This window comes from Nestor notabilis, unplaced genomic scaffold, assembly GCF_000696875.1.
Source record: "Nestor notabilis isolate BGI_N333 unplaced genomic scaffold, ASM69687v1 scaffold13562, whole genome shotgun sequence".
NCBI classification, from domain to species: Eukaryota; Metazoa; Chordata; class Aves; order Psittaciformes; family Psittacidae; genus Nestor; species Nestor notabilis.
Window position 1 is genome coordinate 82,314 of NW_009917048.1, and position 14,705 is coordinate 97,018.

Genomic DNA, 14,705 nt, shown 5'->3' on the forward strand with positions numbered 1-14,705 from the left:
TCCCTAAATCCCATGTTTTAATAAGGTTTTAGCCCTTCTTTTTCCTTACAAAGAAATAAATGTTTGCAGTAATAAGGCCAAAATATAACACATCTCCGCTTAAAACACAGAATCCCTTACCTTTGATTGCTCTGGAAACCCAATCAGAATGACAATAAGGTGGTCAGCAATTTGTGAACCCGCATCCAGTGGAATAGGCATGCAAGATGATGGAGAATTTGGACAGACAACATTGTGTGTCAGAGACCCCAGAAGTAACCAGGACAGCAAACGAATGTGTGATACACATTCTATGAACTCTTTGGGCCTGTCAAGAAAGAGTGGATTTTACAACGATGCTAAGGTTTTTGGTTTTCCGCAAAATATGGAGTCTCCTTGTGCACACTAGGCAGTCTCAGTGTGCTAGAGGCACAGATCATTGGTACAGCTTATGGGGAGACTAGAACCACACACAACTTAGGGCACTTGATGTACCGCTAACAAGTCCAACAGAGCACATTTGGTGGGTCTAAAACACAGTCTCTACACAGGTCTAAAACATTCACAGATTCACTGGTTCACTACACAGTGATTTTTAACACAGAAATCATCAGATGGGAAGCGTTTTGAAGTGTAATGCTCCGTTCTGCTTCGCTGGACAGCACGCGGCTGACAGGGCAAGGTCAGGGAATACTTCATTCCACAGGAAGCTCCAAAGCAGGCGCCAAGCCTTACTTCCACTGTGTTCCAGTTCTCTCTCAATAAAGTGGAGTTAATTTCTCCTTTCCTTAGACTCTCCTTGGAGATTTAGACTGCATGCTTTTGAGGGAAGGGACTATGTTCTTTTGTGACACTTATGTATTCATCCATCATCTAGTGTAATCTCAAATTGTAAAGCAATGCACTTCTATAATCTAAAAAGGAGTAACACTTCTCTGGTGTCATCTTGACTGTCCCCTTGCTGTTACCAAGTTCAGATTACATACTCCTTTGAATTCATAAGCACAGGGAAAAAAAGACTTTGGATTTCAGTCAATAAATCACTATTTACTAGGAAACTCTCACCACTTTTTAATTTCTAATTTGATGTCATTGTCAAGGACTCATAGAAGCAAAGAGGCATTCCATTAATTTATTTATTTTTAATAGACTCTGACACAATGCTTTTCCTCAAGTACCTTTAGGGTCTTAAAGAAATTCACTACCTTAAACTAAGAACACACAGTCCTTTTTTTCACATGTAAGAAATTAAAGCACAAGGAGGTAACAACTCCGTATTTCCAAAGCTAGGTGTGCTCTACATGAAAATACATGAAAATGTATTTTGAACTTGATAATCTTAAAGGTCTTTTCCAACCTAATTGATTCTATGTATCTACAGGACTGGAGCCTAAGCAACTTAGTCCCCAGAATCCTGGTCTGGGCAGGTAGTCTGGTACAAAACTTGGACAAGAATATGGGTTTATTGAAACACAGTCCAATGGTCTACACTCAAAACATCTCATTTATTGTCGTTGTAAGACAAGGAACAGTATCTCCCCCTTTTTTTTTTTTTTAAGATAAACCACTGCAAATTAGGATTTCTCATAGCTAAAAGGAATAAAAAAGCTTGTCTTGAAGAAAAGGATCTCCCTCATCTAACTTCAGTCAGATGAGGTTAGTAATTTTATCATTATATCAATAGGCTGACACAGTTCTCGCTCATCTGTACTCCATAATTTCAAAGGACTTTTCCCACTGTATTCTCAATAATTCCCAATAAATTTTCTGTAATTCTAGGACTGACCAAGTACCTGTGTGCTTTCACCGTCTTCACCTAGATCGAGAATCAAGTTAATTTCCAGGGTAACTCCAGCCAAGCCAATGAAGCTACCTCCACCATCCCTTTAGCATGTACTTTAAATACTGCATTGAGGGATCAAGGAGCTGCTAAACAGCTGCTACAACATTCCATGGCCACCATTCCCTACTGCGGGACTTATCTATGGAATCTGGCAATAAATGCAGAATTTTGTGAAGATTTCTAACTCATTTTAGTACTCCTTTTTGTGGAAAAACATTCTCACCCTTGTTGCATTGCAGAAGGAGGATGGTAAAGCCAAGGCAAGTATCGGATCACAGCTTTGTTGTCTCTGTGGTTTCCCCGGGTGATCTCCATAGCAGCAATCTGAGCTAACCCAACTTTCAGATGTCCACCAAATGTGTCTTCATGCAGTGGCTGTGAACAAGTCTTCATGTGACTCTGCAAGACAAAGATCTGATTTCCTACCCAAAAAGAGTATTTAACTTGTACTATGTTCTTCCAGGCAACAGGGTATTCTCTTCCATTTCCCTTCAACTACTTTCTCAGGGCCTCTAACTGAATCTACAAAACTACAGAATAAAGCTCAGAAATAGATTTTTTTTTAAAAAACTCTCCAGTCCCTACATTAGTACCAGCAGCTTTTTGATGCAAATCTTTCCACAGGGAGGCACATCTTCAAGAGCCCACACAAAATATGATTTGTCCAAAATGTATAGGCATCTTTCTCATCAGCAAACTCAATAGCTGACGAATGTAGACTAAAGGTTGCATATCCAGACGGTTTAAGTGAAGATAAAAGAATCCACCCATTTAACTAGATAGCATCTGAGCAGGAAATGTCTTCCCTGTACAATATTCCATTTACACGTACAGAAATTAAAAAATTCACCAGCAATATGACTACGTTGCACTATTCACTTACAAATGCCTTTAAGCCCTGGAAATAAAAAGACTAAACCTTTTACCAAGAAACATGCAGATATTTACCTGGGAAGATATTTTATTTTCCTGCTTTGTCAAGTCTAAGGTATGCGTCATTGGTGCTTTTTGCGATACTTGTATATTTCTAATTAAGCTAACTTTGCATTACCTTCTGTTACTAGATTAACAGAACACATGCTGAGTGCATTTGCTTGGTTAAAGGAGAGCCATATGCTTTGCACAAGAAAATCCAGGTCATCAGTTATTAAATTACAACAACAGTATAAAAATCAGTGGACCAATAATATCTTATAATTGGGAAGTATCTGACCCCAGCAACTTAAACTCTGAAAAATCACCTACTTGAAGTCTCTTTCAAGAGAAAAAAAAAGATTATATACCAGCATGAATATCTAATGACTTTGTCATAGAGCCAGGTAAAAAGGATAGACAGGTATGTAGGCAGATACATTATATGTCTTCCAAAATGGGAGAATTTTCTAAGTAAAACCTTGCTGAGCTTTACCAATTAAAATGCTATCCCAAAGGGAAAACAGATAATAAACTGAACAGAAACAATAAACTGGAATGTGATTATCTTGCAAATTAACATTTATACCTTTTTTATAATGCAGTTGCTAATATGCAGGGCTGAAAATAATTAACCTCTTTCAAAGACATGAAAATAAGACATTGGAAATGAATAAACAGCTTTATTTCTGTTAACTGAATTTCTACAGAGTACAAATTTCAAAATTTGAAAACCAAGATTAAACTTTCACTGTTGGGATTGTTACTGCTCATATAACTCATACGGTATTCTTTGTATTAGTTTGGTAGGCCAGATGCTGTTGATAATACATACTTGTAGTAAGAAACTGTACAACTGGATAATCTTAAAACTCACTTCCTAGGAACACCTCTGTTAAAAAAAACCCAAACAACGTAAGTAAATATATTAAACAAGCTTCAAGAATTTTAATTCAGATGTTGTGAATTAGTTTAATGTTCTGACTATTTGTAAACTGAGAAACACAAACATTTTAAACTATGTTGGAACCACAGAATAGATATATCTGGCCTGATTCTGAACAAGAACTGCATTTTAATTTTCCAAAGACAGCCAAAGTTTATTCTTTACAATACATAAAATTAGGGTCATATTTGACTCTCTTATTACATTAATCTTGTTCTCAGATTCCTGTATTACCTTGCTAAATCAAAACATAACATTTTAAATCATGTGGGTTTGACTTAATTTTCAATGGCCAGACTACACATTTGGGAAGCTTATTCTCTAATTTCAAACGTAAAAGTGAAGTGGATAAGGTTTTAGTTCATGTCCCACGTATATCCATAAAACTTCAAAAAAATAGCCCTACTGAGCATAAGAAATTATCCTTTTATCAGACTTAAGTATTTTAAGTACATTTCTAAAAATTAGACTACAGTTCAAGGGAGGCAGAATAGAAAAGTAGAAATGGCAGAGAACTCTCTATAGCAACATTTTACACAGAAAAGAGTATACCTGTAAGTATTTATAAAAAAATTTTCCTCATTTCTGGTTTCAGATAAGTTCATGTTTTATTGTGGAACTGGCAAACCAGATGTCTCTCTCCTTCATTTATGATTCATTTGCCTACCTATTCCAAAAGCAGTTCTGAACTGTAAGAGAAATGGGTGAATAGCTTTAAAGGATAGAGTGGGAAGGCAATCCAATTCAGCTAAAAATGGTTAATTAAGTTTGTGCTTTGAAGTCAATTTCTACTCCGGCAAAAAAGGCTGCTTCCCTTATTAGAGTATTTTTTTTTAAACTCAATGGGATTCAAGGCATATGGCCAACAGGGAAAGAACTTAACAGAAGGGATATTTTGTCCAGTAAAACAAGGTTACTGTGAATTTCAAGAGACATGAGTTTCAGTTTAGCTGGGATGCTTCTTCCTTTGTGGTAAGTATCATTAACTTCCAACAAGGTGTCCCCTTCCGGGGCATGAGGTAGGGTGGAGGGGACAGAGGGACAGTAAGCAAGAGAGTGTGTGAGAAAATAGTAGGGTAAAAGTTCTCCTTTCACTGCTTTGTAAGTGAACCCCAGTATCTAAATCCACTACAGGTTATCATTTATTCTGTCTTGCCTGTCACAGAATACTTGCATAAACCTGTGGCATGAAACACTCCGGTGCATTTCCAGTAACTTTCAGCAGAGGACTGGTGCAGTAGTAGAGAGGCCCTTTCAGGGAAACACTATACACTAGGAAAACTGACCAGCAACACTCCTTATTAGCAGATGCACTCTGTGTTACAGAAGCACAGTGGCTCTTCATGTTCGAAACAAATACAAGACCTTGTTCAAAGAGATTCCCTAGGAGCCCACGCACACCAAAGCCCAGGCGTGTAAGCAATGCCTGAATAAGATAAGTCTGTTTTTCTGTATCCAGCAACTGAGCTTTGTATCATGTAAAAGCAGCTTAGCAGCTATATGACTGAGCCCAGTGACGAAATGACCTCTTTCAATTGACAAACTTCCCCTTGAATCATCTTGTTGCCGGTGCTGGTGCACAAGGACTAAAACTCTACTGCTAGATTTCAGAATTGGCTGCATCTTTGACAGCAAAGACTCTCCTCTGTATCTGCAACAGTCCCTCTGCTGCACTCCTACACCATTCATGTGTCTTGCCAGCTTTGCAGAAGTTAGAAGCATCAAGGGCAGTCACACCACTACCTCTGTTTTACGTGCTGAAGGAAATTTACCCTTGCGCAGGGTACCAGTATGTAGCTAAAGAGACTACACTCTTAACTTTGCCTGGCATTGAGAAGTGACAGATGGTTCCACTATAAGACAGGTGTTTTCCCTCTACAAAAATAAGGATTTTAACCAAAGTTTCACCTCTAACTCACTGCTCACTTAGTACTCAGCTTCAGATGGTACAATAGAACTATCTCATGGGATGGTGTCATGCTAAACAGAATAAATATTGCCTTTCCACAGAATTACGACTATTACTGGCATATTAGCTGAAATATTACATACGTTCTTCATTTAAGCTATTAATAGTAGATGCTACTTTGCTAGCAACTGAAACAGCTATACTTCTGTTATTTCCTATTATATAATAGCAATGTCACTTAGCCTAATTCTTTCCTGAAACACTTTAAAGTATTTCTACTTTGTAAGAAATTTAATAGATACAGACTTCCACAACGAAACAGAAATACCAGCTTTTGACCAGCTAGGAATGTTTTCATAAAATACATTCCTAAATATTTTATGTCCTATCACTCCTCTTATAATTTGGCATCAAACTAATGTGCAGAAGCCAAAAAGCAGTTTGGAACACAGAGGTAAGAACTACTCAGTTTTCCCAACCTCAACAGACTATAACCTGACAATGGAAACAACAGCGTCCATAAGAAGAAGGTCACCACCCCCACCTCCTTTTTTTTTTTTAGGTCAATTACTGCATTTCAATAATCTCTGAATTTTCAATCAACTGAAGTATCTGTTTGTGTATATGAGACACACAAATCCCCCAGAGGAATGTAATAAGTTGTACAGGCAAAGGGGTTTATGTTTCCATGGGTTATATTCAACACAACTACTTCTTACAGTGATTTCAGTATGACATCAGCGTATCCTCAACATTTCAGAAAAACCAAGCCTGCATTTTTATTGTGCTCACTACATTTGAATCAGCCCCCATTTCAATACTGCATAAGCTACTTTTTACTGATCCTCCAGAAGTATCTAATCTGTAACAATACTAACATTCTTTTTAAAAGAAAGAAAAAAACCTGTCAGTCATCCTCAAAGACTTCCTACATTTCTCCCAGGCAGATTCATTTCAGAAAGCGCATTTTTTATGAAAAGCACATATACTTTATATTAATGTATGCACAGAACCAACCTTTAATTTGGTTAAGGTATGCATATCTGCAATGAAATCCAGCACTTCCCCAACATATTGCCTCATGCATTCCATTGCTGCTGTTCCGCACTAGAACATAAAAGAAGTAAGTTTATGTAGCAGGTTTTGAATATGTTCATGTCTTTGTCTTCATTTCTTGTTCACCAGAGCACAATTTGTATGTATCAAATTCTTTAGTTTACTTTATACTTAGATTACTTCAGCTAGGAATAGGTATTCTTTGATGTTTTTCTTCTCACTGTAATATGCCCTCTTATCTGATGATAACATAAAAAGAGCTCAGTCACTGTAGCTTTTTCATGCATCATAAAATACTCTGTGACAGCAAAATAAGATTGACTGATGAAACTCTCACCAGTTCACAAGTCATCCCAGAAAACAAAATTCAGTCATAGGCATATGTGTCCTTATGTTCATATTAATTGTGATGTAAAAAGAGATTAAATGTCTGGCTTCATGTATTTTATGTGTAAGCATTAGTAAAATAAACATCACTGAAATCTAAGTGTTACAAGTGTTACTCCCCCCCCCCACCCCCCCCGGGATATTCCTGAAGCAAAATCATTTAAAATACAGCATTCTAATAGCATTTAAGCTAGTTGCAATTTTCAAAAGGGAAGACAAGGGCTATAAGGGATAAACGAAATCTTTCATTAAGTGCTCCAAGTTTAACCAGAAAAGTGCAAGCACTGAGAAGCAACCTGTACCAGAGCAAGAACAACCTCAAAGGGAAAACAAAAGGAAATCAGGTGCTTCTTGTATTCCCACAGTACGAGTTTTCATAATCTTTTTCCTAGTGAGAAATGCAAATCTGGCCTTCAGCTAGTACAAGGTGTGCAAAGCAGTCAACAGAACAAAGCTATCAGACTAAATAAAAGCCTCGAACAGACTAGAGAACCCTGGAGAGAAGCTTTCAGAAGGTGATATGACTAACCCATTAGGTATCATATAAACTTCTGTTTACATATTAACAATCTGAAGTGAAGATAATGCCAGTTAAATTCAAGGAGAACTATAAACGCCTCAATCTGAGGGGCCAAGTAAAAGCAGTGTTTAACTTCTGAGGCTAAATGATGAAATTATGTAATTAGGTATCTTTCTGAAGTCACCAAAAGCTACTGTATCCAAAGTCACAGGTTCAGGGCAAAACACTGCAGTAAAGTTTACTGGCGAAAACTACTCTTCTTTGACCGCTATTTAATTACCTGCACTTTGAAGCACAGAAACTGATTACCCTGAGTATACAAAAGAACCAGATTTAGTTTTGATCACAAAATTATTTAGCCATAATTGAGTTTTAGTGGCTGATATTTGAGAAAATGCTAGCATTCTATTTTTAAGCAACCGACCTGGGCACTTCTCATTATGTATGTTAATATCAATCTACACGGTGTTAAACTATGCCACCTTCTGGCTTTTCAAATGCTGTGCCTGTCAGTTCCCTTGACAGAATAACAAACAGTAAAAGAAGGTCACTGGCAGCATATCCTCCATTCAGTTTATGTGGGCTAAGGGGCCTAAAATACTGAATAACATTTATAAAAGATACTATATTCAAACCTCTGCAAATAATGCTCAGTTGCAAAAGAATTCTCATCAAACAAGATTTCTCTCCATCTATTCTGTTTCATTCAAGCAGCAGGCAGCCTGATTCTCTGTTTCTTCCAAAATGATCACTTTCCTAACATACCTTCTAACACCAACATTAGTCCATCTATTTAAAGCAAGTATAAATTAAAATATTCTCTTGGGGAAAAAAAAGGTATTACTAAAATTCGCATTAAGAAAATCACACACTTCAGAAGATATATGGGAAAAATCCTATTAGGTCACTCCTAAACATGACAAGACACATACAGGGAAATGAGTTTTCTTCAGCTCGTGAAGCAGACCTGGGCTAACCCTCATCCATCTGTTTGGGTACTCAGTCATGTGTGCCTTGGAACAAGACCTCCTATTGTGCTGCTTCCTAACACATTCACCAGGTGCATATTCTGTGCCTATGCAATTATGAGTACTGGTAATTCAGCTACACTCATCAGCAGGATATAGATGAATGACTTATACATCACCAGAAAAATGCTATTAATGCCCTTCTTTAACCAGATAGTCTTTTGTGAGAATGGGGGCAATAGCTTGTGGCTTTCCTCCCTGCTACTATTTTTTGAGGCTTCAGCTGGTCTGTTCCCTACAGAGAAACATAGATCTGCAGTTGTCGCCTTGAGCACGGGCTCCAGTTAAAGCAGTTACATGAATAAATACTATCAGTGAAAGTAAAGGAAGCAACATGAAGTTCAGAACTTTTCCAACATCAATAAAAAAGAAGCAGCATCTCAACCTCTGTCTGCAATACACCTTGCCAACCAAAGGATAAATGAAAAGGAATGAACATTAAAATGAAGCAAACTGATCTGAATAAGACACATTTTTTTAAAAACAGAACTAGGAGACAGAGTTTGATTCAGTACTTACTCCAGGCATAGAAGCAATCATCTGTTTATGTAAGATTGTTGACTCAGCTAGTTTTGTTCCAGCATCTGCACAAACAAACTAAGAAGACATTAACGACAAGTTATTTCTTAATTATTTTTGGAGGAACCTGAAGACACTAATAAGTTATTAATTACTTTATTAAAATCAGATATCTTCTTGCTTTTATTCGTGGTAATTTGCCTTTGGAGCTCTCTTTCTTTATTAACAACCTAGTTAATTCATCATTATAAATGATCTAATTTTAATGAAAAAAATATCTGACTTTAATGTGCTTAATTAACACATATATGCTGAGCAGAAGCAATTTGAAGGATATTATGCAATAAAACAGACCTTCTTTATGAGCAAAAATATGTATCTTTGCTATTCCTTACATATATCAAATGTTCTTCATTCATTATAGAGTAAATCATAGAATCATACAATAGTTAGGGTTGGAAAGGACCTTAAGATCACCTAGTTCCAACCCCCCTGCCATGAGCAGGGACACCACACACTAAACCATGTCACCCAAGGCTCTGTCCAGCCTGGCCTTGAACCCCGCCAGGGCTGGACCATTCACAACTTCCTTGGGCAACCCATTCCAGTGCCTCACCACCCTCACTGTGAAGAACTTCTTCCTTATATCTAGTCTAAACTTCCCCTGTTTAAGTCTGAAGCCATTACCCCTTGTCCTACCACTACAGTCCCTAATGAAGAGTCCCTCCCCAGCATCCTTGTAGGCCTCCTTCAGATACTGGAAGGCTGCTATGAGGTCTCCCCGCAGCCTTCTCTTCTCCAGGCTGAACAGCCCCAACTTTCTCAGCCTGTCTTCATACGGGAGGTGCTCCAGTCCTCTTATCATCCTCGTGGCCCTCCTCTGGACTTGCTCCAACAGCTCCATGTCCTTTTTATGTTGAGGACACCAGAACTGGACACAATACTCCAAGTGAGGGCAGCATGCCATGTCCTTCAGTGTGATATTACACCACTTTCACTGAAGTTCTATGTGAACAATCTTGAAGGTAAGCACATACTATTGGTATGGTGTAGTGTAACTTCTGCATAATACAGGCCACAATACTACAGAAAGAGAAGCTTTTTCTGAAAGAAGGTCAGCATCATTCTTTTATAGTAGAATGGCTCTATTTGTTTTTCTTACTTTCCTTGCCTTTTTTTCCCCCTTATTTCCAAATCCCTTGCCCCAAAATCTCTGATGTCCACATCATTCATATGTTAGACCTGATAATACTGTTACTAAATCATTATAAGCTTCAATAATGTATTGGACATGCTGCAGATGATTTGCTTGTTCCTGAAACTTGTCCTAATACCTTATTTTTACTTAAGCAATTTCTGTCCATAGTGATGCAATGTAACTTTCTAAGAAACAGCAGACAGGAAAGAACTGTAAAACTAAGGTCTAAGTCTTAACTTTCTTCCTTGAAAATTAATGCCATAGTACCTTCACTAACTGAGACAGATATTGACTACACAGTTTGTTTTACAGTTGTGTAATGTATGTGTGTTAGCAGTACTCTCAATGACTGACCACTCTTCTTGAAAATATTTCCAAATATCCTTTAGAGATCTAGAATTTACTTTCAAACTTCCATGAGCTTTACTGCTCAATGACAGATTTCATCTCAACTCAGACTGCCTACCAAGACTTGACAACTACTCAACTTATACCTTGACGAAGTGTCTGTTCTTTGAGATAAATATCAGAAAGACATACATGAGTTTGGGTTAATAATCTAATGAGGTATCCTCAAATATAGGCCTCACTCCAACTGACTCTTCTTCTGGTTAGAATTTATTTTACACCAAAATAAGCCAAATGGAAACAAAACAGGAATCTAACTCATATTTCAGTTGAGAGATGGCCTGGTCCTCTTTTGTACTGCAGCTCTAATTACATGGGAAGCAAAAGAAAGCCTTATAGTTATGGGCTCTATCAATCCAGTGGACAGTTGAGTCTTAATTCAAAAAGCAACCATGACTCTCTACCTCTCTTTAAAAAGAAGGACCATTAATGGACCGAGGCAAATAGATGATGGATTTTCTCCTAATGCACCCTGTCTCACAAAGAACACGCGTGATACTGGGTCCACTGGACAATAGATGTTGTTTTCCTGTGTGAAGGATTTCTCAGTCAACTATTTTTGTGTCAATTACAGTCCTCTTGTACTACATCAGCTGCAAAAAAGGACCATAATTCCCTGAAGAATCTAGCTGAATATATTTAGCATTCAACAGTGAGTTCAGTGCACTGCTACAGACACTGTACAGCACTCACCATATAAGTCAACAAAAAACCCTTGCCAAAGACAAGTGTCATTTATTTCAGACAACACTTTCTTTAAATGCAATAATAAGAAGCAGCAGCCTTTACTGGCCTCCTGTAAGCTTTCTACATCTTTTGCACAGAGGAGTTCGGCTTAAACAAGAGATATTAATTTATATGTGAAAAACAGTTGGCAAACCCTATTCTGTTTCTAATGAACAGTTAGGCCTTGTTTAACTTATCTTTCCCATCATCAAACTGCCAGTTCCAAGTATCCTTCCTAAAGTTGCAATGCAGTCAAAAGAGAATGGGGAAATCAAAAAGAAAAATATCCTACATTTCCAGTCCAATTCACTGTCACTCACGTTGTCTCCCTCTGCAAATACTGCAATACATTAAGACGTCACTGGCAAGAGAGTTAATGCTAGCCATATGTAAAGAAAAAAGGAAAACACCCCCACACTGCAAAAAGATGAGAAATGGGCAAATAATTGCTATGCCTCTTACTAACATTGTCAGCTGAGATACAGCTGCAAAATAATGTCTAAATGGGAATGTCTGCTAACTGTAGTGAATTATCTAGATACCATAATCTATAATCATACTTCCATTCATAAAGTTTTTAAAACATAATCTTATAATCTTTAAATCCTTCTATTCAGTAATTAATGAATCAGATCGCCACAGAAACATAAAGCAGAACCATTAGATATACACTGCTTTACATTGGCTGAAGGTCTGGCCCACAGTAGGAGTCACCTAAACAAAACAGATGAGATACACTGAACCTTAGAGTTTGACTGAACAAGTAAATCCTAATGAGACACTAATATAATCTGAAGTCAGTGGAAATCCTGAAGATATGTGCTGGTGAAATGTGAGTGGGAGAAAAGCACTGGGAAACAAAATGCTGGGTGAAGAAGCAGTTCCTATGGAAACCCATGGAACAGCAGCATGTATATCATGACTTTCATTTGCCAGGACAAATCAAGGAGACAGACTTTCCGTGCCCTTTATCATCCAAGACACCTATGCAATGATTGGGGTGATCTAGTTAAAATTCTCATTCTTCGTAAAGTGGTTAAAATTAGCTCTCGTCTTAGCATTGATGTCAACAGTGACACTGATAGCACCATGTAACCTGGATGGATGTGGGTGTCAAATGTACATTCCTAGGAATTCCTTTGTTAATCAGCCCACGACTAATCTATCACTGAAGTGCTCCTACCTCCTTTGTTATCTGGAACATTTGGACTGAATCTCTGTTCTCTGTGCACTGTCTATATAGAATCCTGGATACAGGCTAACATGTCCAGGAGGACACGACTGTCTTGCAAGTTAAAACTGCTTTTGTTTGGTGCTATGTTAACTCCACTATAGCTTTATGGATACCTGTTAAACTAACAGCCAGTGCACACACAGTCTTTGATGCACACCACTAAGACAGAGTTGGTTTGCAGACCTGTAAGAGGAACTGTCACTATCAAACTTCAAGGCAATCTGAAAAGTGAAGACTTGCTTCTGAAATGGTTCACTGTGGGTGCAGAGGCAGAACACAGTGGGGTGAACAGGATGAAGGCTTTCTTTGTACAGAAGACAGGTTTGATGGAAGGACAGGAACCACCTTTAACTTCCCAGTCTTCCTCTGCTTGCCCCATCACTTGTGTCCCCTGACATCCTGTTGCTCTGTATTGATGAGGTGTGTAAAATGCAATAAGGCAGCTATGTGCACAAGAAGTAATAGCTTAATTCTCTTTTCTTAAGGAGGAAAATGAATAAGAAAGAACTTGGGGGCTATTTTTCAAACACAAAATGATGCTGACAAACTGTTGGCTGAAAGCGAGAGACAAAACAAGTCCAGGTTGGGCAGAGCTTTAAGCAACCTGGTCTAATGGAAGGTGTTCCTGCCCATGGCAGGGGGTTGGAACTAGATGATCTTTAAGGTCCCTTCCAACGCAAACCATTCTGTGATTCTGTGATTCAAACCCATACAATTTGAATTAACATTATAGAAGCTTCGTGTGGTAAAGAGGTGAACCATCCCCTTCATTCTATTCATGATACCAGAAAAGTTAAAATAATCAGATACATATGTGTTTTTTACTAGTAGGTTTCTTAAATTACAACAGTGCTTAAGATGGGCTTAGTGGTTACTATGGTATTTAAATTCAAGAGGCTGTTGAATGATTCAGACCACATAGTACTGAGGGCTGTCAATTTGCACCGTCAATGGGAGACGTACTCATCATGCCGCCAGTAGGCATCGATGGCAGATGGTCTGAATACAACCCCTATTCTTTACCACTGACTACATAAAATCAGAAGCTGGCTGCTTGGATAGCAGAAAATATGAATCAGTCTCTGAAAGAGAGACATCATAAAAGGCATTCAATCCACATTAGGTGCTGTTGTGTAAGGTACAGATATATCCCAAAGCGAATGCATTATATGGCAACAGTGCTAGGAGGAAAACCCAGGCAATTATCATTTCATCTTTATCCCATAAAGATAATGTAGGAGAGAATTTTGCTTATTGTGTCTATCAGGCAATTGACTCAATGTGAAGGACAAGTGTTTACCAGTTAAATCCCACTGCCAAAACTGATGCAGTGTGTTTGTACTCTCAAATGAGGAATTCAGAATTGAGTAGACTGTGGGATTGTCACCCTTTACAGTAGCCATAGGACTGAGCAATACAGAGGAGCAATGCAGAAATATTGCTTTATTCTGTAATACAGGTGAAGTCAGTTCAAATCAGTTAACACTGATGCACATAGTATCAAGCTGCATCACTGCACCCATGAGATAGAAAGAGGTTGGAGGTTGGTGGTTGTTATTTGACACTCTTGGCTGGGACTGAAAAAAGAAGTCTGGGCTTTAAAAAGAAAAAAAAAAAAACAGGCAAATTTCTGCTTTTTAGGTTAAAATGGATTTAACAAAATAACAATTTGCCATCAGAAGAAAATAACCCAAGTTGTTATTCTTCCCTGTCCCAACTTCTTCCTCTATCATTGATGACATAATAATTGTTTTCAGAGTTATCCTAACTGCTATATAATTTCACTTGTCAGTATTATTTCTCTGCCAACAGGCAACCACTCACTTACTATGAGTAATGCATGAGTATTCAAAAGAAAATGAGCCCACAGTAAGCTATATGAAGCTTTGACCCCATAATGGGAGGGAAAAGAGTAAATGAAACTGTAGTGCTGGGAGCATTATGAATGTTCTACATAACTAACATATTCCTTGAACCTTATGGAGTGCTGTTATGCTGATCCCCTGTAATTTAAAGTTACTAAACACCTATAATGGTTAG

The 14,705-nt window shown here is 37.9% G+C and overlaps 1 protein-coding gene across 1 annotated transcript in view; it reads right to left on the bottom strand.

The window, feature by feature from the left end:
- UNC79 (unc-79 homolog (C. elegans)) overlaps positions 1 to 14,705 on the bottom strand; it is a gene marked incomplete at its 5' end in the record, with an annotated part of 38,099 nt that overhangs the window by 9,180 nt on the left and 14,214 nt on the right. Inside the window, 4 exons of the mRNA XM_010024910.1 lie at positions 121 to 307; positions 2,046 to 2,221; positions 6,607 to 6,696; positions 9,100 to 9,177. Of these exons, the coding sequence (XP_010023212.1) occupies positions 121 to 307; positions 2,046 to 2,221; positions 6,607 to 6,696; positions 9,100 to 9,177 (531 nt within the window). The remainder of the gene's footprint in view (positions 1 to 120; positions 308 to 2,045; positions 2,222 to 6,606; positions 6,697 to 9,099; positions 9,178 to 14,705) is intronic.